The sequence below is a fragment of the Rhinatrema bivittatum genome, chromosome 11 (assembly GCF_901001135.1).
Source record: "Rhinatrema bivittatum chromosome 11, aRhiBiv1.1, whole genome shotgun sequence".
NCBI classification, from domain to species: Eukaryota; Metazoa; Chordata; class Amphibia; order Gymnophiona; family Rhinatrematidae; genus Rhinatrema; species Rhinatrema bivittatum.
Window position 1 is genome coordinate 91,007,705 of NC_042625.1, and position 25,909 is coordinate 91,033,613.

The 25,909-nt window shown below is 44.2% G+C and overlaps 2 protein-coding genes across 7 annotated transcripts in view; one reads left to right on the plus strand and one right to left on the minus strand.

Moving 5' to 3' along the window:
* Positions 1-409: 409 nt before the first annotated feature.
* Positions 410-14,227, minus strand: NIPAL3 (NIPA like domain containing 3). Of its 3 annotated transcripts, none has more exons than XM_029620042.1 (12): positions 14,169-14,227; positions 12,323-12,655; positions 11,405-11,473; positions 11,136-11,307; positions 10,091-10,150; positions 8,992-9,113; positions 7,919-8,015; positions 6,727-6,862; positions 3,558-3,646; positions 2,862-2,925; positions 2,235-2,329; positions 410-1,900 (listed from the first exon to the last, which is right to left on the minus strand). In XM_029620042.1, the coding sequence occupies exons 2-12, from the start codon at positions 12,413-12,415 to the stop codon at positions 1,704-1,706; spliced, it is 1,194 nt and encodes a 397-aa protein (XP_029475902.1). In that variant the 5' UTR covers positions 12,416-12,655; positions 14,169-14,227; the 3' UTR covers positions 410-1,703. The 3 variants fall into 3 exon arrangements, with proteins under 3 accessions (XP_029475902.1, XP_029475900.1, XP_029475901.1); XM_029620040.1 differs by having other exon boundaries at positions 8,992-9,137; XM_029620041.1 differs by lacking the exon at positions 14,169-14,227 and adding an exon at positions 13,891-14,130 and having other exon boundaries at positions 8,992-9,137.
* Positions 14,228-14,508: 281 nt separating this feature from the next.
* STPG1 (sperm tail PG-rich repeat containing 1) overlaps positions 14,509-25,909 on the plus strand; it is a 58,258-nt gene continuing 46,857 nt past the window's right edge. The window contains exons 1-3 of one of the 4 annotated variants that reach the window (XM_029571306.1): positions 14,526-14,627; positions 15,279-15,428; positions 22,383-22,507. In XM_029571306.1, coding sequence (XP_029427166.1) covers positions 14,603-14,627; positions 15,279-15,428; positions 22,383-22,507 — 300 coding nt within the window. In that variant the 5' untranslated portion in view covers positions 14,526-14,602. The other 3 variants (XM_029571307.1, XM_029571308.1, XM_029571309.1) reach the window with 3 other exon arrangements.

Sequence of the window (25,909 nt, forward strand, 5' to 3'; positions counted from 1 at the left end):
AACTGGGGGAGGGACCTTTAGGTATCACCGCAGGAGAGCGGGGATCAATTTTTCTCCAATTTAAATGTAGAATTTCTTCTTCCAAAAAGTACAGCGATCCCCATAGGGAAAGCATGTCCACCATCTACTGGAGACGGAGAAATACTGAAGGGCTGAGGTCACTGCAGGGGAGTATCTAGGGTGACGTCAGCTTTGATCTGACTGTCTCCATCTGCTGGCAGGGGAGCATAACCCATTGGTCCTGAGTCCATCTGGCTACACACTAGAAAAAAGGCATTTGCCACGGTATATAAACTTCTATAAAAGTTGCCTACCTCTGCCCTGGTTTCATGGAAGCCTTCATATCTACTCCAGAATATAATTAGCAATAGAATTCCTCAGTGCATCATAAAAATACAAGTGACAGAAATTCATGGATGGTTTTTTTTATTTCAAATTGCATTGATTTTCTAATGGCTGGGGCAGAGATATGGGAAGGGGAGGGGCAGGAGCAGGGAGCACTTTCTTACCATATAACATAATGGAAACTAGATCACTATGTGAAGCTTTCCAGTACCCGGTATCACTGGTCTCTGGTGCCAAAGCAGATTATTGCTCCCTTATTAACTGTCCTTTGTCAGCAGAAACAAAGCATCAGGGGACAAAAGCATGCTACATCCCGACTGCAGTTCTAGAAATCCTAAAACTGGAAAGTAATTTATCTGTTTGTCTGAGCTGACAGCAGAGGAAAAAGGTTTTCACTATTCACTAGTTTATAAACTACAGGCTAAAAAGATAACATCTGATGATCGAAGTGACCTGTACAAACCGAATCCTTCAGAATACCAGTACACCTCTATCGGTTATTGGTTTTCAACTTGCTCGCAGAGAACAAACTAGCCTGCAAGTCGGTACCAAGTGGAAGCAGTGTGCACTTGTTCATACGTTGCCTATCCGACCTCTGCTGTGCCTGGGGTTACAGGGAAGGACAGCATATTAAAGCCTCTGGAGAGGGCATGGTATAAACCTACCTTCGCTAACTGCTGCATTTGATAATTGTATTTATTTAGTAAAGCAGGTCGCTCTTTTTAATCCCAACTGAACACTGCAAAGCTGTAGCTCCCAGGCAAGCGTGGAGTCTGAATATACGGAACAACAATTTTGTACATAATATAAAGGCGACCTTAACTGTGAGGTATAATTGTGCATCTGTTGATAAATCTGGGGACTGTTACCACACGTGGAACAAAGTAGCATTTACACAAGTTAAAGCCATAATTCTTTAGATCTGTAAAAGGTGCATGCAGAACACTGTAAAACTGCACTCCTTATTAGATGTTTGAGTGCACACTTACAAGACTAACCCAGTCTACAGCTGACTGGAGCCTGGAATAAGTGAGTCCCAATTCCACTGCTGTCCTCTTCAGAGACGGGGGGCGAAGGAAATCACCGGAACGAGATGAGTCATCAGCCCAAAGTGAGAAGGATCTGCTGCTGGCTCAGCTCTGGGCGAAAGGCCTCGCTTAAATCCTGGGACTTCTGCTTAGAGAAACAGTCCAGAGCTCAGTACAGAACACTCATTCTTTCATTTTAAATATTTGGCTTGTTAAACATTATACTCGGCTTTCATTAACTGTACAGTCAGGGGCGGGGGGTGAAAAAGAAGAGGTAACTATAATAAATATTCCCTGCGGAGGTCCACAGCTTGGGCGCCGGAGGCAGTTTTATTCTCTCTTATCGTGCTCCAGGACATTGTAGGCAGCACTGGAGTTCCTCTGGGAGCTGTGCTCTTCCTGGGTCACCGGCAGCGTGGCAGGCGCGTAGATCTCAGAGAGGTTGTCGTGGCTCTGCAAGGCACCGTAGGAGAAGGCACCCAGCTCGGGCTGGATCGCATTGCCTTTATCATGCAGGTTGTGCAGACCTACGGGAGAAACCACTGCTGGATTAAGACCATAAATATTCATCACCACTTCTCACTCCTGCCCTGTGCCCTGCTGCCGCTGAACGTCACGAGCCCTCAGTGACGTGGTGGTGTTAAAGCACGACCGCGGAGAGCGAGGAATACCGAACCGCACACGAGCACGTTTAGACAGCACGTGAACTGTTTCCAGAAACGGTACTGCGGGAGCTCCATCCTGTGATCCTGCCAGCAGGGAGGCTGTGTCACCACTGTGCAGGGGGGCTCAGCATGGGGTGTTTGTCACAGCAACCTGGCTCCAGGTTTAAGATACAATTATAAACACTTTTTGAGTTACCTGGCATTGAACCTATTGAAACATAGGGCTCAAAGGCTCTCAGCTTCTTTTTGTTTCTGGTGATCAGGAAGACTCCCAGAAATGCAATGATGCACCTAACAAGAAAGCAAAATGTTACAGCAAATGGCACATAAAACACAGTCGCATCGCTTCCCAACACCAATTAGGGATGTGCATTTGTTTCATCCATTTTGGCAGTATGTACATACCCTCCCGACTTTATAGAACCCGTGAAAAAACAAAGCGATAGTATGCATGTATGTTTCGTAATGAGTTATGCACATACTATTCGTCAGTGAGGTACCGAAACGAATGCAATCCCCAACACCCACTGCCTCCATCTATTGTCGTGTTCACTCAGTCCCCTGGCAGCCTTTCTCAAACAGCAGCGAGGCCCCTTCCAAAAGCTGCACTTGTATGAAGGAGAAAGGACACAGCTGGAATCGATGCAGCATTCCCCAGCAATAAGATGCAAGTAAACTGAGCGAGTGTGACATGAGAGTAATGCAGGGAAGGGATCTGGTTCTGCCTTTACAGAATTCATTTCACTGGATGTGCACTTCACAGTGACTCACAGTCTATCACATAAATTTGAATCCCAAACCGCAGGAAAGAGTTTTTCCTCACCCGAGTAAAAACAGACATATGTGGAGGACATCCGAGCCTCGAAAGTCCAAGTAAAATGTTGCTCCTGGTTGGTGAGAAAAATCAAACAAGAATTTAGAGCCATAATCTCCTGCACAATCTCGTGCACTTCCCTAACTCTGCCAACACGCACACAACAGGGACCCACGGTAAGATGTGATACAAGTCACACAGCCTCGAAGGACAAAGCTGACCAGGCTTCAAGGGAATCCTTCCAACACTGGAGGCTTGCATCAGGCCGGTGAATTTAACAGGCACTACCAAAAATAATTTAGCCTCTTTTAGGGATTTTGTCCTCTCGTGTAAAAGCTGGAAATAGCAAGTGCGATCCGAGCATGGGAGGATCGGATTATTATCCATTCTGCTCCTCATTTTTTCCTGGAAACAAAATATATTGCAGCAACCATATAGGATACTAACAGGAACCTTTCTGGCTCCTGGAAACAGGAAGGGTGGACAAGTTTGAAACCTGGTGGGTAATCTGCAGGTCTGTGGACGCTTTGTATCCATGAAACCTGTAAATTCGTTTTCAAAAGAAAACTCCCCCCCCCCCCCCCAGCAGTTGGGAATGAAGGTACGTGATGCCAGATCCCAGCCCTGGTTTGGACAGAGCTGGAAGTACAAAGGAGCAGGAGGAAACTGCCAGGTCGGAGGGAAAAAAAAAAAAAAAAAAGTTACCTGCCGTAATAGCCATCGTGGTAGAAAGGATGTAATTGATGCTGGCAATCAAAGATGAATCATAGAGCTGCGAAGCCTGTCTCAGAAACCTTCCAACAGAAAGAAACGCGAGAAAGGATTATTCAGTAAAACACTGCTCATTGACCATGTTACCCCCGCTGCGGTCGCGCCACTGCCGCTCCTGCAGGTTACCTGTGCTGCCACGGGGTCACGCTCCCACCATCCCTTCACCTTTTTGTAAGTAAGGATCCCGGGTTTATTCCCTAACCTTTTGAAGTCCGTTACTCGTTTAAGTCTTCACCATGGGTTCCGGGAGGGAATTCCTGTCACCCACCTCGCTTTTTTCCGTGAATAAAAATATTTCCTTAGTCTAACCCCCCCGCCCGAGTGCCTAACCCCTCGTTCTATAAATTACTTCCACTGGAAAAAAATGTATTCTTGTGCATTATTAATACCTTCCAGTTCTTTAAATGTCTCTCTTCTCTAGGGTGCACATATTTAGGTCCTTAAGACTCCTCTCAGATGTAGATTCCCGTCACTGACATACGAATAAAATGTCTCCTCACCTCACGTTACCTCTTTAGCTTTCTTTGCTTCCATTTGTGCTTCTGCCACTCTCTTTTCGTTGCTCGTCTCTTTCAGCTTTCCTAGATATTCTTCCCAGTGGTGTTCTTTTTCAATACTAATCTTTCTGACTTGACTTTTTCAGACATCTCTTCGGAGAACCATACAGCTATCCTTTTCCTCGTACTTTTATTTACTTTCCTGACTAAGATTTGTTGCTCTGACTAAAGATCCTTTTAGTTTAGCTCACGGATCCTCCACCCTACCAGTGCCTCATTAAAGTACTTCCCCATTTTTCCCAAAGTCAGTATTTTTTTTTAATCCAGGACTTTGAACCTTATGCAACTCCTCTCCACTTCGGCCATTATACCAAACTATTTCATCTGATGATCAGCGATGCTTAGGGGGGGGGGGGGGGGGGTGCCCATCCTGCTTTCTCCACGTCACGGTCAGTGAGCTCTTGGGACTGAGGCGTGACTGACGCAGCCTGGCAGGCAAACCCACTAGGCCCACGCCGTCAACAGGCGGAGACGCTCGGGGACTGGGTCGGGGGTTTCACCTTTATCAACCCCTTTCCACGCAGGTTGAGCCCTTGGGTTCGGGGGCCAGCAGGCCTCAGGTGAGGTCCCAATAAGCAACAGGCCAATGGTCAGGGCAGGCCACGTACAGGGGAAGTCAAGATACCAGGCCAAAGCTGGGGAAGGTGGCATGCGGGCTGAGCCAAAATCGAGACAGGCAGTGTTTAGGCAGACAACAGGCCAAGGTCAACCACAAGAGGTCACTCTGAGAAGGAGCAAGGGTCAAGGCAAGAAGAGTCTGGGAAAAAGCAAGACAAAGGCAAAAGCAGGGGACGCAGAGTGAAGCAGGAACACAGTGGGCACATACAGGACCAGGAACAATGGCGGAGCACCACACACACTGCAGAGCAGGAGGACTGCTGCCGAGGCACTGGCTGGTTGCAAATCCACAAATGCAGGATGTGATGTCAGCAGCACAGGAAGCCCCGGCTGGGGGACCTATAATAAGAGTCCAGAGCTATAGGAAGCTCAGCCATGTTCTTTGGATGCGGCATGATGATGATGGGAGGCCCTTCAGGATTAGAGGTGAGGGGCATTACACTCATCTGTAAATGCCAGATCCAGCATCGCCTCTTCCTCATGGGTTCCATCATTACTAAATAGGAGTCCACAATCTCGCTACTTCTAACTGAATCTCCAGTCAACATCTGGCAGGTTAAAATCTCCCACCAACGCCTCCCCCTTCATAGGCATCAGAATGGGGTGGGACACAGAGGCCACGAGCCAACCAAAATCTGGCCCTTCCCACAAAATCACTGCAAGAGATCTGCGGATGGGTCAGACGGGCAACAGCTGTCTGGTGGCAGGAGGGCAAGATCAATGGTGAGTCAGCCACATCCTCCACCTCTGCAGCTCTGCTTTGAACCGTACAGGGCTCTGTACAGCTGAGCAGTTCAAAGCAGCAGTCAGGCCAGGCAGTGGATGCCGAGGAGAACATGGCTGGAGGCAGCACTGCGCTCCTTCTTCCGATCAGCATGGGAGGAGAGAAAGGAGGGTGACAGGGAGATGGGGGAGAAAGAAGGGGCGCGGAAGGAGAAGACACAGTTGGCAAGAGAGGGAGTGGAAGTGGGATGTAGAAGAGGGGCGGCAGAGAACGAGAGAGACCGCTGGGGGCAAGCGAGCAAAGGGAGTGGTGGGAAGGCAGCAGAACTTGGTTGGCCTGGCCCTCCCAACCAAATAATTTGTTCCTTTATCCCTACTTCATTCCCACCTTTAGATATTTTCAGCCAGATCTCTGTCCAGTTCTTCTGACTGAGCTGCAGCTCTGTAGACTCCCCCACTGCATGGGTACCATGGCGAGCTTTTACTGTTCCTGTCATCCAATCCCATACACTGAATATCAAGCTACGTAGATCCAAGGTAACTGTGATAGTACTAGACCTAAGGGCATCTGCGTTACTATCAGCTTATTGTACACAAGGTGCACGATGTAGATGAATAACATAAAACGCCAGTCTGTATAATTGCGTCACTAGTAACCTCTCCTTCGAGAGCCTAATTACTTAAACATGAGAATCATTTAAAGTTACGGGGCCTTTTAATGAAGTTGATGTGTTGGGAGTGACACACAACTGGTGATCAGGGTACAAGGAGACGAAGAAGAGGTATTGGGAGACCGAGGCCCTGCCAGCCAGGCTGTTAGCTCCCAGCTACTGATGGATAAGCATAAGATCACTTAAAACAAAAAATAAAATAAAATAAAATGACCCTGCTGTGACGGCTTCCTTGCTACCGTGCGAGCCGTTCTTACATTGGTAAGTACAGCTATTTAAAATCAGCCAAGTACAGTGAAGACAAAAGCAACCTCCCACTATCCATCTTTGGCCACCAGGTGTCACTGTAAGAGAAGCTCCGTATGTGTACTGCAGCCCTCCCTCTCATTGGCACAGCTGGTGCTGGACACTATCATTTTCCTCTCCTCGTTTTCTCTACTGTGGTCTTCCCTTGGCCCCTGAACCTCCAATAGCCACCATTCTTACAAAATGTAGGTTACTTTTAGCTACGGTAATTGGACCATATTCACTCACTCTGCTTGGAAAATAGCTGTGGCCACCATGCAGACAAACATGATGTAGAAGATGGGATAGCTTAGCTGGAGGTTTCCTTCGATAGAGACAATGGTCATTCCAGCCACTGCTTTCACAGTCACGGCAGTCATGGACCCTACGAAGAATGAAGGAGGAGGAGAGGTTGACCAGAACGTAAGAAGCCACAGACTTCAGCAGTTACTTTCCTGGCCTCCACGTGGTTTCCCTCCCCCTAGGGAAGACCGTGGCACATCCCAAACACATGCAAAGTAAAGTGAAAAAGTTGAGTGCTGTTGGATTAAAAAAAATAAAGATACACGAAAGCATCGAAAGCAAGAGTCACATACTGCAACACAAGGACCAGGAACTCTTATAGTTGTATCAGAAACATTTTAATATACATAAAAAGGCCTATACAATCCAACACTGCGGTTCCAGAGAGTAAATCACTGCTAGGAAGCTTGGCGTAACGGTCAGAGAAGGGGGATCCAGAGACCCACAGCTTCAGATGAAAAAGAGCCTGAAGCACATACATTTTCCTGACCGCGTATTAACCTAACTAGGGCACCGCCCCTCAACATTACCTTGGGAAATGTGAACCCACTCTGCCTGTCAGGAAGTGCAGTTAAGAGTCGCTTGCTGGAAGTGACAAGTGCTCATCCTGAGAAATGTTTCTTTAATTTCACAGCTTGCTAGCCCTGCCTCAATGTTTATACGAAAGTTAAGTGAAGATCCTGCAGCCAGGTCACACCATCATTATTACGCCATCTCAAAACAAGCTGTGCAACATGCAAACAAAGAAAGCTACCAAACTCATCAGCCAAGTCAACTCATGATTCGGCTGAAATGAAATGTTCCTGTTGCAGTAATTGTTTGCTTATTTTTGATTACCTGGCTATTAGCATCTGAGATCCCCAGAAGTGGGTTACAAACAAATCTATTCATCAAAATAAATAGTCAGGTACAACCCCCACCTGACAAATACATAAAAATAGTAAATAAATGCTTCAATCCCAAAGTAATAAACCAACCCCCAAAATTCGGAATGATAATAAGCCTAAGGCTTCTTCAGTGCAAATCAAGCCCTCAATTAACAGAACAGCAACCCAAAACAGAAATAAAAACAGACACAAGAGGGCTATACTCCCTGTTTAAAAAAAAAAAAAAAAAAAAAGAAGAGACAGTAACTTACCCAAGACTGCTACCAGCAGCAGAATCACTACAATGTAGTTCACTTTTTTCTCCTTATAAAAATAAAGCAGGAAACAGAAGACAATGATCTCTACAAGCTAGAAGGCGGAAATGAAAAGAAAACCAGAAACTGTTATCAAGATAAACACGATAAAAATCAGAAAACATTTCATAACAGAGAGAACGATGCAGGCATTTCTTTCATGTTCTGAATAAGCGAATTCAGTATTAAACCTGAAGGCTCGAGGGCTAGAAATCTTGACCTGTGCAGGGTGGTTTATACGGGTGAGCACTACGAAGCAGCCAGACTTGCTGTTTCAGGGACAGGAGCCTACAGAGAAGTAGATTTAGGGATATACGATTGCTCTGGGTAGAAAACGAGAAGAAACATCAAGGAGAAAAGGAACAGACACTTATTTTGGGGCTGGGCACCAGAGGACACCAGGAATGTCGGGCCCAGTTCTGGCAATCCCTTTTCCAGAGAGGAACCCTCCAGCCAGAAAGGCCACAGCACAGCTACTATGATGATTCAAAGGCTGGAAAAATGGATGCCCTGCTTTTTTTGGTCAAAAAAAAAAATAAAAGTTACAATCTTTTAATCCTTTCTGTGCTGGCATCTATGTCCATCCCCGACCACCTCACACGGCCAGGAAGCAGGAAGAGGTACTGCAAACACTTCTGAGGGAAGTGAATAAAGTGCCACAGGCTGCTGGAGGGTTTCTGAGACGTGAAAACGTACTGATAGGGCCTGGCACCAACCCAAAAATCCCACACACATTGCAGTGCTTTACCAAACTGGCAAGGCTGGAAAGATTTCAGGGTTGGGAGAGGACAGAGCTGGAGGAGCTAATGCAAAGATGGCCAATAATGGACTCAGAAGATCACAAGCAGGTCTGGTTTTCCAGCAAGTCTAAATGAATATTCCCAAGATACAACTGCATAGCATGGCTCTAATATAAACTGGAATACGGCCAATTAGCGTATTTTGGCTATACTGAGAATGAGGCCCACTTGTGATCCCTGAGCCCTGCATGCTAACAGTTTAGTGCTGAGTGAATCAAGCCACAATCTTACCATATATAAAAGAAAAGGCCAGCTAACTAGATGCCTGATGATATTGTCTCCCGTCATCTTCTCGTGACTGTTGGGGCCAAACGTTATCAACACATAGGTCCCAGTGATTGCCAAAGCACAGCCTATAAAGGACAAAATATACCGTCCTTGGTGGGGGGGAAGCAAAGACAAGAAACAGAGATGCCATGAATGGGTTAGTAAACTTGCAGGTGATATACAGCATGCGTGTTGCATGAAGGCAGATTAATACGGTATATTATTAATGGTGCAGATATGGTAACCTAGTAACATAGCAAATGATAAGCAGATAAAGATCAACAGGCCCAGCCAGTCCTGTTAGGGTCGTAATCATCGCCACTCTGTACAGGTTGGACCAACCTTCGCTGACCTCTGGCTTGTATTCTCCCCTGACTGCATCACTAAAGTTTCATAGGACTGAGCAAACATGCAAGCTCCCTCCTTCGTTTCTTCTGTTACCCTCCCCACTTCTCCCCAACTGCCAGTGTCTGTCCAAAGAAATGTTAAATTCTGGCATAGTTTTGGTTGCCACAGTCTTCATGTGCAGTTATTTATCCCAAGAACAAGAAGATTCAGCACCAGAGCGGGGAATAAGTTACACGGCAGGAAATGCTACAGCTTGTAGGCGAGGCCTAATGCTAAAAGCACTGGAAATCCAAAAAGTTCAAACTCCGCTTCTCTTATTGACACTGCTTGTAACCTTGGGCAAGTCTTTATCTGCCACTGCCTCAGGTACCCGCTCAGACTGTAAGCTCTTTTGGGCAGGGACTTATCATCCCTGAATTATCATTATTAGCATACAGCACTGCATACCTCCAGTAGCGTTATAAGTATTATTATAGCTTGCTCACTTTCACACACAGAATGGTGGTGGTGAGATCTGAACAAGTCTCTGCAAGCTTCTCATCTCCCAGTACTGATTCTACATGTTATATTACTTTAGCACAAATTTTCCTCCCATGAGGCTTCAGCGTGGACTATATACACTATCTCCTTGAATTATAAGGAGAACAGACAGGCAACAATATTTATAGTATAAAGTGATGTTAGTGAAGCCGTCCATAGCAGGCGATATACTTACTCAAAAAATCCTTTGCTTTCCATTTCTCTTTAATAAATATGATTCCTATGATTGCACTAGCTGTAGAAAAAAAAAGGAAAGCCCAGAATGAGCACGGCACCGCCTAGAGTTGTGTGTACAAGCTCCTTCAGGATTTTGCTGACGCTTTAAGGCTGGTGCAAAACAAGTTCCCTGCCTCATCCATCTGCCATTTCATGTTACATGAAATGTGTCTTCCTCAGAACACTTTCATCACTCCCTAAAAAAGTAATAGTGAATCTATAGCACAAGAGCCATAGCCAGTTTTGCTGCCACTCGAGAGGCACAACCACTCCCCTCCCCCGGAAATAAATGTAGTTCAACAGACAAAGACCAAACCACTGGTAATTCCCGAGATTTGGGATGCTGCTCATCACAAGACTAAAAGTGGGACGTACTTTAGGAAAGCAGAGTTAATACTGAAAGCAAACCAACAATGGGGCCAAATCTGGACAAACATGTTTTTACTGAGGTAGAAAGGGAGAAAGAAGAATAATTTGATTTCCTTTTAAATTTGCAGCCTTGTTGGACAATTATGAACAGGTAAATACCCATTACAGGAATACAGCTGCAAGTCACTTCTCCCCTGAGGGCTAATAATGTACAACCAGTACAGTACAGCAGCAGCAGCGAGGGTTTCCTTCTCCCATCAGACATCCATGTGACAGGAGACATGGCCTGCCAGGTGCACATATGCATTTTAAGGAGATTTCTGGTGAGAGGAAAACGGATGTTTTTTCACAGCATTATTATAACGAATGAAGATCCCCAACTAAGGCCTAGATAATCCATGCATATCTATAACGTGAATTTATTTCTGGGCAGAAAAAAAAATGTTATAGTAAACTACATGGCATTATTTACATATTACAAGGCTGTTAATGATCCCAAACAATACAATTGCATTTCAAATTCTCATTCACAATCAGCAGACCACGTCGTTAGTTTATATGGGTCTGCTCACACAAATCCGCAACTTTTTCTTGGTACTGACTGCCCAGGTCTTCCATTAATGTGACACACTTACCTATAACAGACACAGCACTGAGAGGCACTATCAGTGACAAGGGAGCAAAGGCATAGGAGGAAAACACTCCCAGCTCCCCCAGGAGCAGCAGAAAGAGGCCACACCACCAGGTTTTGGTTTTGAAGTACACCTGAGTGTCTTTGGAACCAGCCAGTTGGATATGACTGTACTTCTAGATATTGAAATACCAAACAAAGAGACAGAAGGAAACTTAGAAGCTCTTTGCAACAATAAAAGGCTGCACTATGTACAGAGGATGTGGGACATACCTGCAGATTAAGCGCAATACTGATAACCAAGTGCCCGAATATGGCAAGCAAGGAACCAATCAGGTTTTCCTAGATGGAAGAAAAACAGAACATTGACACAGTTTATCCAAGAAAGCCACAATTAGAATGCCTGAAGGAAAATTAAACCACAGGAATTCTGCTCAATTACTTCCTGAACGTAATCCGCTTTGATGTACACTCTGAAGTGCCAAAAAGCAGAATATATTAAAAAAAAAATCTAAATGAAACAATAAAATCAATTTTCTTTCCCATTCCTAAACACAAATTCTATTGTTAATTTTGTCTTCTCAGTTGTGGCTTGCCCAGGTAATACTGTTACAGACACTTCTGCCCATCTCTCTGAAACCTCCCCCCCCCTCCAGCAAACTCATCTTTTAAATTACCTGCTGGTAACTTGATGCACGAGTATGTTATAGCTTTAGATATGGTAGTTTTGTTCCATTTATAAAGATTTTTATTTTTGTGCATTACTATAACATCAAATGCTGCTGGGCAGACTGGGCGAGTCACTTTGGTCTTTTTTTCTGCTGTCATAAGGTTACTAAAAGACATCAATGTCTGCTGGGGATCAAAGCAGCGTTTAAGATCTTGGAAGGGGATCGGATGATGGAGAAGTCTGCATGGAATTTTCAGGAATTCTGCTGCAAAGCTGCTGGTTTTGTTGAGACTCAGATACATCACATTGATCTTCAGTTACTAAAAACACTTGAGTCACCACAAAGAAAAGCAGAACACAGGACCTGAAACCGCCAAGGGCTGTGAGCCAGTTGTCTGACTCTCAATATTATTACAGACTGTTGAGAAAGATAAAAAGTATTGATCTAGTTTTTCTGCTGCAATCTGTTATCAAATTGAATAAATGAAATTAAAATGGGCATTTCTGCTGTGGGCTCTCACCTTGTATGAGAATGAAGTGTCCTGGACAGAAGTCGTGGCTGTGGCTGTGGTGAGCTGCTGCAGCTGCAGATCTGGGCCATTTCTCCTCTCCATACTGTGTGACACATGTATGTGATTCAGCTCTCACTGGGCCAGTCCTTAGTAGTATTATTTTTCACCTTTTGTACTCAAAGACTTAAGAATGACAAGTTGCTTCTGATGCCATCTTTCCTGCAAGCTCACAACATTGCTCCTCCATCTACTCATGGGTAACTGGAAATTGGTCACCAGAATCTGGTGCTGTTAATTACTCTGCTTCCCTCTTCACAGCAAATGCAGGTGGGTGGTTCTTCTCTATGGAATGAGAAAACCCATTAAGCTGATGTAGATTTTTATTTCATACAGAAATGTCTTGCCTTTCTATAACTCGTTGTCTCTTCTGTTTATTCAATTTTATTTAATACACTTATTAACCACTTCCCCACTCCACATAACTAAACCAGCAGCACAATAAAATCCTGTGTGTGTATGACTGTGCACCTCTAATCCACAGAGAATGAAACATTGGTGAACCCTTAATATGACTTACACAATAGTAAATATTGTATCTTATTCTAAGCAGAACATGCCTTGCCTTTCTTACAATTTGTTACTTATGGAGTACAGAAAAAGCAGTTATGCTTCAGAAATGATCTCAGAGTCATAGGCTCATCAGTATAAGTTACAGTAGGTACTGCAGCAAGGGCAACTGACTCTTTATTTAGAGAAACAGCAGTTTTCCCTTGCAGCCACAGGCATCCAAGTCAGCTTGTTTCACCTGGAAAGTAAAGTGCATCTTTCGTGTAACCTGGTCTACTTTAACTGCACAAAAGAATCTAATTTCCCACTGTGTAAAATCAGAAAGATTCTAAGCAAACAAAAAGCGAAGCAAACACAACACCAGCCTTCTGTAGCATTTTGTTAAAATTTTACAGTATTTAAGTTGGGGGTCATTCAGAAAACAAACTTCAAAGAGATCTAGCTGGGTAACTAAGAGTTTACTCAGATTCCTGTGGATGAAAATTATATGTGGTATAAAAGGTCCATGCTCGGAGTGAGGATAGACTGGAAGAGGGAAAATACATGTGTGATGTTCAAATCTACATGTGGTGTTCTGACCTATTTCTCCACCCGCAGAAAAAGGAAATGCAAAGTAGGTGGAAAATTGCTCCCTTTAACTATTGTGTCTGTTTATCCCAGTCTAATCGGTTGCCCATTCAGGAGCCAAAGTTATTTTCATTATGACTAGGGTTCAGTGGTCTTTTTCTGATTAAAAAAACAAAAAAAAAGGCTGGAGATCAACTTGTTAGAAAGAGGTTTTCCTATAAAGGAATTTGATGCAAATTTTAACAAGTGGAAATTTGAGCATTGTGTAAAACAATAAAATTCCCTATGAGCATTTTCAGGATTTTAAGAGTCTGCGTTGTACAAGACTTAGTTTGGAAGACAAGGCTTCAGTTTACAGGAACCAAACTTTTACATAAAAGCAGACACCGTTTTCCTCGTATCTCTACTCCCATCTACAAGGATCAAGACAGTTCAATCAGCACCTCATATTCCCGCGTACTAAAACCACCTCTCTTGCTAACGAACCATACGAGGTATTGCAAGCTTCGAAGAGCAAAATAGCTGCGAGCGACACCAGATAATGTAAACACGAGAGTCATTCCTCCTCCCCCCTGAACACTTCCTGGTTCCTTTACAGCCCCGAAGCCTCTTAGAGCAGATAAACCCACAGGCGGCCCAGCTTCCGCCCCTAGTCCACAACGCTCCCTAAACACGAAAACCCCACAGCCCACAGCTGTTTCTTCTCTTTTCAGCTCCATACCTTTCTCACCCAGCACCGACTCCTCCGCCTGTCACTTCCGGCACTAGAATGCCCCGCCCATAGCCTCCCCTCCCTCCCAGCTTTGCTGGCATTGGAGCCTTCGGCTGCCAGTCACGTCGTACGCGCGCAGGCGACAGGCTGCTCGGGGCGGGGCGGAGCGACCCGATTGGTCCAGTGAAGTTCCGGCGGAGGCGCGGCCTAAGAGCCAGTAGGAGGAGCGGCGAGGAATTAGGAAAGCGGGGTGGGGGTAAGAGGCGGGACAATTCGCTGCCAGAAAACCGGAAATTGACGTTTTATATTTCTTCTTCTTTATTTTTTTTTTTTTTATTCGACAGGGAGGGCGGAGCGAGTGTGACGTCATCGCGGTGGTAGCGTTGCGGCCCTGTTGCTACGGCACCCGTCTGTCAACGAAAGCAGCGTGGGGCCTGCGCGGCATGTGGCTTCATTCTGAGCCCACAGGTACGGTGGGGGAGGATAGGAGGTGGCAAGCCCCGGCGAACCGTGAGAACGGAATAACGAGCCGGGGTGGTGAACGCGGAGCCTCGAGCTCCTTCCCACAGAGAGCGCGGCCACCAGGCGGGGCGAATGGCCGGGCGGGCCCCGCAGCGGGGTGTGCTGCTCCGCTGTGGGTGGGTTAGAGGAGCATTAAGTGATTACGTGATTTGTGCAGGAGTCAGCGAGAGAGCGCGGATTTCAACCAGAACATCTCCTATTAATTCGCAAAATGTCTTCAAATGAATGTGAGTGGGCAGGCACAGCAAATCCATTTTTATTTGTCATTTGGGGGTCAGATGTACTAAGCTTTTCCTTTTTTTTTCTTTTCCATTTAGGCACAAAATGATCCTTTTAAGATTTCCACTTAGGTTATGAGTTGGTAAAGGGACCTGAACACCCATAATTTATCCAGTTCTATTCTGTGTACAGTACTATTCTGTGTACAGTACTACATAGGTTAACTGATAACTATTGTAACAAACTTAGTTTCTCCTCTTGCCCCTTCCCTAACCTATCAGTCCAGTTATATAATCCTAAAAATAACCTTTTTCCGGGGTTTTTTTTTTTAGCCCTCATAGTACTAAAAATATTGTATTTTGGTATCTTTTTTTTCAGATAATTTTGGGGGGAAAAATGAAGGAAAAATGCTAGAACAATTATATAGAATCAAAGCTGGCAAAACATCAGCCTGTGCTTCCAGAATTAAATCACTGACCCGTAGCTTGACAAAGATCCATGAGGAATATGCTGGAAAACTATATTCAGGTATGCTAAATGGAACATAAGAACATAAGAAAATGCCATACTGGGTCAGACCAAGGGTCCATCAAGCCCAGCATCCTGTTTCCAACAGTGGCCAATCCAGGCCATAAGAACCTGGCAAGTACCCAAAAACTAAGTCTATTCCATGTAACCATTGCTAATGGCAGTGGCTATTCTCTAAGTGAACTTAATAGCAGGTAATGGACTTCTCCTCCAGGAACTTATCCAATCCTTTTTTAAACACAGCTATACTAAATGCACGAACCACATTCTCTGGCAACAAATTCCAGAGTTTAATTGTGCATTGAGTAAAAAAGAACTTTCTCTGATTAGTTTTAAATGTGCCCCATGCTAACTTCATGGAGTGCCCCGTAGTCTTTCTACTATCCGAAAGAGTAAATAACCGATTCACATCTACCCGTTCTAGACCTCTCATGATTTTAAAGACCTCTATCATATCCCCCCTCAGTCATCTCTTCTCCAAGCTGAAAAGTCCTAACCTCTTTAGTCTTTCCTCATAGGGAAGCTGTTCCATTCCCCTTATCATTTTGGTAGCCCTTCTCTGTACCTTCTCCATCGCAATTATATCTTTTTTGAGATGCGGCGACCAGAATTGTACACAGTATTCAAGGTGCGGTCTCACCATGGAGCAATACAGAGGCATTATGACATTTTCCGTTTTATTCATCATTCCTTTTCTAATAATTCCCAACATTCTGTTTGCTTTTTTGACTGCCACAGCACACTGCACCGACGATTTCAATGTATTATCCACTATGACACCTAGATCTCTTTCTTGGGTTGTAGCACCTAATATGGAACCCAACATGGTGTAATTATAGCATGGGTTATTTTTCCCTATATGCATCACCTTGCACTTATCCACATTCATCTGCCATTTGGATGCCCAATTTTCCAGTCTCACAAGGTCTTCCTGCAATTTATCACAATCTGCTTGTGATTTAACTACTCTGAACAATTTTGTGTCATCTGCAAATTTGATTATCTCACTCGTCGTATTTCTTTCCAGATCATTTATAAATATATTGAACAGTAAGGGTCCCAATACAGATCCCTGAGGCACTCCACTGCCCACTCCCTTCCACTGAGAAAATTGCCCATTTAATCCTACTCTCTGTTTCCTGTCTTTTAGCCAGTTTGCAATCCACGAAAGGACATCGCCACCTATCCCATGACTTTTAACTTTTCCTAGAAGCCTCTCATGAGGAACTTTGTCAAACGCCTTCTGAAAATCCAAGTATACTATATCTACCGGTTCACCTTTATCCACATGTTTATTAACTCCTTCAAAAAAGTGAAGCAGATTTGTGAGGCAAGACTTGCCCTGGGTAAAACCATGCTGACATTGTTCCATTAAACCATGTCTTTCTATATGTTCTGTGATTTTGATGTTTAGAACACTTTCCACTATTTTTCCTGGCACTGAAGTCAGGCTAACCGGTCTGTAGTTTCCCGGATCGCCCCTGGAGCCCTTTTTAAATATTGGGGTTACATTTGCTATCCTCCAGTCCAGTCAGAGGGGTTACATTTGCTATCCTCCAGTCTTCAGAGGCCCCTGGAGCCCTTTTTAAATATTGGGGTTACATTTGCTATCCTCCAGTCTTCAGAAGCAATTTAAAGCAACAGTACTGGGGGGAATGCCATTTATGCCAGATTTCTCCCATTTTATGTCTAAGGGGAAAAGAAGATTCCTTGTTTAGTTCTATGCAAGTGATAGCATTTTTTTCAAAGTCTTTCTACTTAACACTCTTAACATTATGAATTTAAGGAATTTGTGCACTACTGATATTTTCCAGAAGCCCTGACCCATGATGTAGATGTTAGGGGAATTTTGAGATTACAGAACTATATGCTAATTTTCAAAATGGAAACACCCTCCCCCCCCCCCCCCACCCCCCCAAGAGGGTACATGAACAGCTTTCAAACTGAAAGCCCCCATACCTACTTTCCCTCCCTGACCCAACACTGTCCCTTTTTTTGCCAAAAATTCACATCGAGGTCTGGCCTCGTGGCTCAACAGTGGTGCTGTCTACTACTCCATGAGTTGGCTGTGGCTAGCTAGGAATGCTGCAGGAAGTGGCCCTGGTATATGGCTCCTGGCTGAGGCCCATAACTGCAATGACTTGGTTGTGAATATAAAATAAGGAAAAATATTCCTAGAGAGTTGCACTTAAAGGCATAGTGACACCAGATCTGAGCTCTATTTCCAAGTGAGCTGGAAACCCAAAGGAGCAGAAGGAAACTGCAGGCTAAAAAAAACCCAAACATATTAGGACTACAGCAGGAAGAAGACTTGGGAATAAAACCAAAAGGGGATGATACATTTTTGCAATGAAACAAGCATATAGGCATTTTGAAGAATTTAGCTGCTTTAATGAGCTTTGGAAAGTGTAGAGCAAATGTAATCTAAAGAAAAAAGAGAACACATGCTTGTGTATCACCACTGAAAAGTTGTTAAGAAAGAATTGTGAAGGAAGGGAGAAAGTATCTTAGGGGCCTGTTTTCACAAAGACCGTTGCTGTGGTTTCAGAATGGGGAAAAAATCCTGGACTTCAGCTAATATAAAGTCAGAGATTCTTATATTTAGAGAGCTGAGGGAAGGGGAAAAAGAAATCCATTTCTTTTTTTAAAGCACTATTTATAATAATGTTACTAATTCATGGCCTGATGTGCTAAGGTTTTCCCCCACCTGCATTCTGTGTCTATAGGAAAACGTTTAGTAAGTCAGATATTCCAAACATGGATAGATTTTTATTTTACTTCCAGAAATTATAAGCTAACTGAGCTCGTTACATAAATACTTTTGGGAATTGGGCCTTTAATGCATTTTGAAAGTGCACTGCAGTAATAAAACTTTTAAAAGAGAAAAAAAAACTGGAAGCATGAATAATTATTAGCTAATGAGAGGGTTTCCTCTCCTAAAATTGAAGAGTTGTTGAGCTACTTCTATTGCTTAACATTTCTATAGCTTTGGTGCTGTATAGATAAAATTACATAGTCCCTGCTCCATTCAGCTTACAGTCTAGCCAAGACCCAGGCAAGTAAATTTTAGCAATCAGCTTAAGTATTACAGAAAAATGAGTGAGACAACATCAGGAAGAGGCAGCGATTTTGGATTTAAAAATAATCTCAAAAGAGGTAGGACTTGAATATTTTATTTATTTATTTGCTTTTGTATACTGACATTCGTTGGGGTACATCACATAGGTTTACATGTTGGCGTGGAGAAATAGTAGGACGAGCGTGAGATGGAGCAAGATGCACCAACTCCAGGAAGACTGGAGGATATAAATATTTTTAAATAGACTGTTCAAGCATACGGTGCTGCAAGGTGGAAAGAGTGGAGGAGATGGGTAGGAGCAGCTTGCTTAATGAATGGTGGCCATTAGGAGGGATGGGGAAACGAGAGAGGAGAGAGAGGTTTGAACTGCAGAAAGAACTCTGAAGATAAAAGCTACCGGTACTGTTCTTGCACTCAGAGCACCTATCCTGTATCTCTTGGCAGCTTATATTGCAGCTTATATTCATTGTGGGTATTACAACAATCTGGCTGGCTTGTGGCACTCAAGGACCAGAGTTGTCCATCCCTGATCACATAACAGAATGGAGGACAGGTCCCAAGTGCAGCTGTGCTTCACCATCAAAAAACCTCAGTAACACACCTGTTAAGGGACAGAAAAATCTGCAAAACAATTTGCATGCCATAGAAATAGTGCTTGCAAATGTATCTCATGAATATGTAGTGCGGATATCTTGAAAACCTAACCAACTTTGAGCACTTTAGGAAGAGAGTAGGTTATCCCTGCACTGGGAGCTAGGCTGTGCCATTTTATATCTGATTCGGACATTTCCAGCAAATGAGCATGTTCATAAACAGAATGAGTATGTGTGCAAATATACAAAGCACAAAATTCCTTTCCCCAATATATATATATATCTTTCCCCCTCACTCTCTTTATTTCTAGAAAAAGAAGTAATTTTTAAATATTTATCATAATCATATTTCAAATCATTAAGTGGCTGAGATTCTGTGGTAAAACAAAAATAGCAGCTATCTCTCTAATTATGACAGGCCATAGAAACACACTGGAAGCTGAACATTGGTAATTCGAGGCTGTTGGGGCAAATGATGAGCCTGTAGCAAAAAAGGCTGCTGTAATATCTAATCTATTTTAAAATGTACAAGTCTTTTAATGAGTTGCGTTTTAATTGATTGAGGATGAGCATGCAGTGCTGGGTGACTGACTGACCGACCTTTCCTTGAGCAGACAAAGCAAATGTACGGGGACTAGTCAGAGGCAGGAACTTTACTGCTCTAGTGATACTGAATTGGAACAGAAGCTGCACTGAACCTTAGCATATAAAACAGTTTAGCTTTTAGATTTATACCAAACTGCAAAAGATTTACTTCCAAAATAACATTATAAATGCAATGCCTTTGATTATAGGCGCCAGTGAATGGGTGTACGAAGGATGTGGCCTCCATACAATGAGGTCTGGGTACCTGTTTCTTATTGTAAAATTAGCAAAGGGCGTATCTGAGACCTTCTTATCTTCCTGGCATTAGAGTACCAATTTCATTTGTGTACCTTTTTTAAAACAAAATTGTAGCATTATGAAGAAGCCCAACATTTTTTTGGAACAAGGAAAACTGTCAGGAGTAAATACTTTATTGCAGCATGCAGTGTAGGAGGCACTTCTATGGTGGTGCTTGTGTGTGCCTCCTATAACAGGAACTTTTTGATGTGAAAGAGCCCAAAAACTGCTATTTCCCTGAACGTACCTGGATCAGTTCAGACTCCTGGGTTTTGCCTCCCCACCAGCAAATCCCCAAAACTGCTATTTCACGATCCCTTCCCCACCAGATGGATTCCTTCTTAATGAAATTCATAAACCTTTCAACAACAACAAAAAATCCTCAAATGGGAGATGGGCTCATGTGACTAGTTGAAATTTAAAAACAGATAGTCGTATTACACACATTTAATTGTTTGCTACATTTTATTGCACAAGTTTGTTCAGTGAATAGACTCCTTCAAGGGGGCGCCATTGTACTAGGATTGTGTTCTCAGTGAATTAAATTCTTCTGCCATGCACGAGCTCTAGAGTTATCTTGAATTACTTGACTAGGATTGATTTGCTTACAGTTGGGTATGCCACTGTTCTTAACATTCCTAATCCAGGCATTCATATAGCCATGCGTTGCTAATTTTATGCGTGCACGCACACTGTGATTAGGTTAATACAGTTGGCAGATACCCAGAATTTACAAATAACCTTCTTTACAACAGTGAAATCAGAAGCATCTATGAAAAGTATTACCAGTTTTGCATGCTAATGACAGCTGAGCATTTAAATTGGTAAAGTCCTTTTTAACAGTTTTTATTATGTGAGCAGCAGAACATGACCCTTATAGTCTTAATTATTTTATTCTACAGTGTACTTAAGGTTTGATTCAATGAAAACCAGGACTCAGGATGTGATCTTTTAATTCATTAAAATGATTTCAGTGTCTCAGTTTCTGATGAATTGAGCTTTAGGTGGTTATGAGCCCAGAGCTGAAAGTTGTGTTCTGTAGCTCAGAGCCTTGCATATTTGAGCAAAATGAATGCATCCCTCTTTATGCTTGGTATTAGCTTGATTATGCAGGACTGTTCTGGTCCCTTTTCAGATATGCAGACTCACTCTCTTGACATCACCAACATTTGACATTAGATGGAGGACACTCACCGAGCATGTTCCCTCTCCAATATCAGCTCAAACTAAATGCAAGAAACTGAAATCACTTGCTTGTGCTTTAGTCACTAGATTGCCTCAGAAGTCCTTATACACCCAGACTTTTATGGTTTCATCGGGGAATAAAGATAAGAAAGAAATAGAAATGTCCTTGCTGATGGGAAAAGGAATTTTATATTTGTGCTGAACTTGGGGTAATTTTATAACTGTGCGGGTAGGGATAACTTTTACACTCTGACTTTACCCCACAGTTTTTAAAACAAACTTATGCACACATTTTTGTTTTGAAAATACTCAGGTAAGTGCCCTTCATGAGGCACAAAATTACACCAGCTCTTTGCACCTGTGTGGGTTAATTTATTTGCATACTCTAGAAAATAGAAAACCATGTGCACGAGTATCAGTTCCACTCCCTGGAGCACATATCGTCCGTGCACATAAAAGTAGGCTTGAACTTGGCTTGCATGCCTGCTTCTACATACTCTGAGCCCCTGGCAGCTAGTTTAACAGCAGAAGATCATGTTTTACACACACAGATGAATTTGAAAATAGGGCCCCCAGAGAATAGTTGACATCTTGTATAGGCTGGCACATATGTTCAAATCCAAAATGAAAATCTGGTGACATTTTTTTATCCACTTTGCCTAGCCCTCACTCCTTTATCATCACACTGTTTATCATAGTGGGCCGTTCTTTCCTTAAACAATGAACTTCAGCACTATACCAGTCCTAGGACACTACAATGTGACACATGTAAACTGCAAAATACATCATATCTGATCCTTTAATTGTGGTAGGGAAAATAAAGTATATCAACAGCCAGAGTCTAGCTGTGGCAGCAGAAAAGGTTAAACGAGCAAAGCGTGGCCCATCCGGAAATGTTCTGGCTTTACAATTTGAATACGCCTAATGGATATTAGTATGAATTTGAATTAAAGGTGCTACAGTTACAATACAGGAGCAGCACAGCATGCTGCTTTGTATTAGACTTAGGTTCATTTTCCAAGCCTGGCTTCTGCTCTTTGCACCAATGAGGGCTGGAGATGCTGCAGAGGCTTGTGGGAGGAAGAGCAATGCCACTTAGCAGCCAAACTGGGATACATGTACAGTGGGTTTTAGAGAGAGATGACTGGGCCAGATGAGGAGGGAGTTAAAAGGAAGGTGTCTTCTGTACTAATTGTGTCTCTGTTCATAATTTAGGTTTTACAATAGCAGCTAAAACATCATCATCCATTCCTACAAAGTATCAGACCATACGTATCCCCATTTCAGAAAAGAGAGGATTTAATTCCCAGACACACAGATTTCAATATGATCTTAACCAGGTAATACATTTTAAAATGTTTTCAATCTCACCACTTTTTGTCAAAACTATATATTATTCTTATTGTTTTACTATTCTCACTGTCTTTTCTCATGCTGCCAGACTTAAAAGTTTTGCTTAGTAGGGCTGGAAGTGGCTGTAGCCTCACTGAAAGAGCCTGTAAGATCTCAGAAGTTAAGCAAGATTGAGTTTTGAATGGGAGATCTCCGAAGGATCCTAAGTGTGGAATGAAGTGCTGTGAATGGCGCGATAGGGGACATTGAGTCAGAAGTGAACTATGGCATTTATGAAACTCTGTGCTGCTACAGGTTCCATTTTTAGCATGAGACATTAAATCAAGGCCCTTCCTGTCCTTGCCGTATTCAAAATCCAGTGATTCTTTTTTCCAAGCATGTAAATAGGGGTTCATGTAATCTCATAACTGCTGAAATCCCACTATAGAAACCATCTCAGGAAAAAAACTACCGCATTACCAGATGTGTTTAGCACTTGGACAGAAATGCAATATGCTATATTCTACAAATAAAAATGTAAAAAAATTGTGTAATTGCTATTGTGCCTATCCAATAACTTTAAAATCATTGGGCTTTGGTCTCATCCAGCTGCCTCACTAGTCTATAGTGGTAGAGTCTGCTGTGGAAAAGGCAAAGAAGACAGACATGCCCTGTACGTACCCGGATCAGTCCAAACTCCTGGGTTTTGCCTCCCCTCCAGCAGATGGAGACAGAGAAAGTTTGATGGACTCTGCCATAAATACCTGGATGCCACCCACAGTCCATCAGTATTACTCTGTCTCCAGCAGACGGCGGATGCAAAACCTACAGTCTGTGAAGTGATTTTAGTGTTTGGCTTAGGATTATGCTAGCATAGACAATTTTTCTGCAGTATTTCATTTTCAGAGTTTAAAAAAAAAAAAAAAGGTAAGATTCAGGAGACAGTCTTTCGCCTCCCAGAGGGTTGCTAGGTCCTGAGGGGACCATCCTCTTTGGTTTTCGAGGCCGCTCATGTTTAGGGTTGAGAACCCTAGTTCCAGCTACTCGCTGTACTGGGGGTGATACTGGGGAGCCCGGCTCACTCCCCCCAGTAGGCTCTGTGGCAAGTGTGTAAAAAAAAAAAAAAAAAATTTTCTCTTTGTCTTTTTCTGGGCTCTCCGTTTCCTCTGATCTCTTCGGGCTTTCCCCGCGCCGTTTTCACTGCGCCATTCCCAGAAGGTGCTGAAGGGAAGTTGGGGGTGTGAGCGGCCATGCCGCGGAGAGCCGCATATAAAGCTTGCGGCGCTGCGCGCACCCAGCTGTCCAAAGAAGGACTCTGATAAGCTGTATCCCCTACCGGAGGAGGCCTTAGAGATCCTCCGACTTCCCAAAGTAGATATGGCAGTTTCGGCTGTCACGAAAAGGACCACCATTCTGGTTACCGGTGCAATGGCCCTTAAGGACTTGCAGGATCGGAAGCTGGAAATCCAGCTTAAGAAAATTTTCGAAGTCTCAGCCCTTGGGGTCCGTGTGGCTATGTGTAGCAATTTCGCCTTGCAGGCAGGCCTTCGCTGAGTCCAGCAGTTGCTAGCCAACGTGGCATTATCGGAGGAGGAATCCCTCCAGGCGGGGCGTCTAGAGGCAGTCATTGCCTATAGTGCCGATGCCTTTCATGACTTGCTCCGCCCTTCAGCCAGGTCCATGGTTTCCGCTGTTTCAGCGCGCTGCCTGTTATGGTTGCGAAACTGGTCGGCAGATGTCTCTTCCAAGTCCTAGCTGGGATCTCTGCCCTTTAAGGGCAAACTGCTCTTTGATAAGGAGCTGGAGGACCTGATACAGTCCCTTGGTGAGAATAAAGTACACAGCTTGCCTGAGGACAGGCAGAAGTCTAGAGGATCGTTAGGCTCCAGATCTCTGTTTCATGGGGGCTGAAAACCTCTGACATCCCGAATACCTGCTTTCTCCTTTCACCAAAACTCCAACCGACAACAGTCTTGGTCTCAGTCCTTTCGGGGACGGTGGTTTGGTAGGCCCAGTAACACCCAGGCCGCTCCGAGAGGCAAGCTCTCACAATGATGGTCGGCCGGTCCACTCCTTTGTATCGGTGGTCGAAGGCAGACTATCTCTTTTGTACGAGGAGTGGGCCAAGCTCACGTTGGACCAGTGGGTTCTAACAGTGATAAGACACAGCTACGCTTTAGATTTTGCACTGCAGCCTCATCAGTTTCTCGTCTCTCCCTACGGGTATGCCACCAAGCGCCGGGCAGTCAGGGAGACTCTTCTGCGCCTTCTAGATCTCGGCACAATTATGCCCATCTCTCCGGCGGAACTTCGGCAAGGTCGGTACTCCATTTATTTTGTGGTTCAAAAAAAGGAGGGAACCTTCCGGCCCATCCTCGATTTTAAAGCAGGTCAACAGATATCTTCGGATTCCTCGTTTCCGCATGGAGACATTACGGTCTGTGATTGCTTCCGTACAACAAGGGGAATTTCTAGCATCCCTGGATCTGACAGAGGCGTATCTACACGTCGGGATCAGGACTGATCACCAGAAGTTCCTGCGGTTCTTCATTCTGGGACAACATTACTTGTTTCAGGCTCTGCCTTTCGGCCTGGCCACCGCTCCCAGAACGTTCACCAAGATCATAGTTGTGGTAGCGGCTCAACTGCACAGAGAAGGATATTTGGTACATCCATATCTGGACGATTGGGCAAAAGTCAGACGTGGTTTGCCAGGAGGCGATAGACAGGGTACTTCAGCTACTGCATACCCTCGGTTGGGTGGTCAACCTGTCCAAGTGTCATCTTATTCCCTTCCAGTCCTGGAGTTTTTGGGAGCTTGGTTAGACACTCAGGTAGGCAGAGTTTTTCTCACGGCGGAACGCATTACCAAATTGCAAGGCCAGGTGAGAGCCTTCTTGTCCAAACATCCGCCGACTGTCTGGGATTACTTGCAAGTTCTGGGGTCTATGGCCTCGACCCTGGAACTTGTCTCTTGGGCCTTCACTCACATGTGGCCGCTCCAATCAGCCTTGCTTTCTCGCTGGACTCCGGTCTCCGAACAATTTCATCTGCCGTTGCCTTAACCAGACACAGCACGGACCAGTTTGGACTGGTGGCTCCTTTCGGACAATTTGAACCGTGGGGTTCCCCTGGTCGTTCCAGATTGGACGGTCGTGACTACGAATGCCAGTCTCTCTGGGTGGGGAGCAGTTTGTCTGCGGTAGTCGGTGCAGGGGCAGTGGTCCCAGGTGGAATCCCAATGGTCCATCAACTGCCTGGAGACCAGAGCAGTACGCCTGGCATTGCAGGCCTTTCTCCCACTTATCAGGGGGAAACCAGTCCACGGTAGCCTACATCAATTGCCAGGGTGGAACCAAGAGTTGGCCGGTGGCGTTGGAGGCTCGACTGCTGATCAGCTGGGCAGAGCA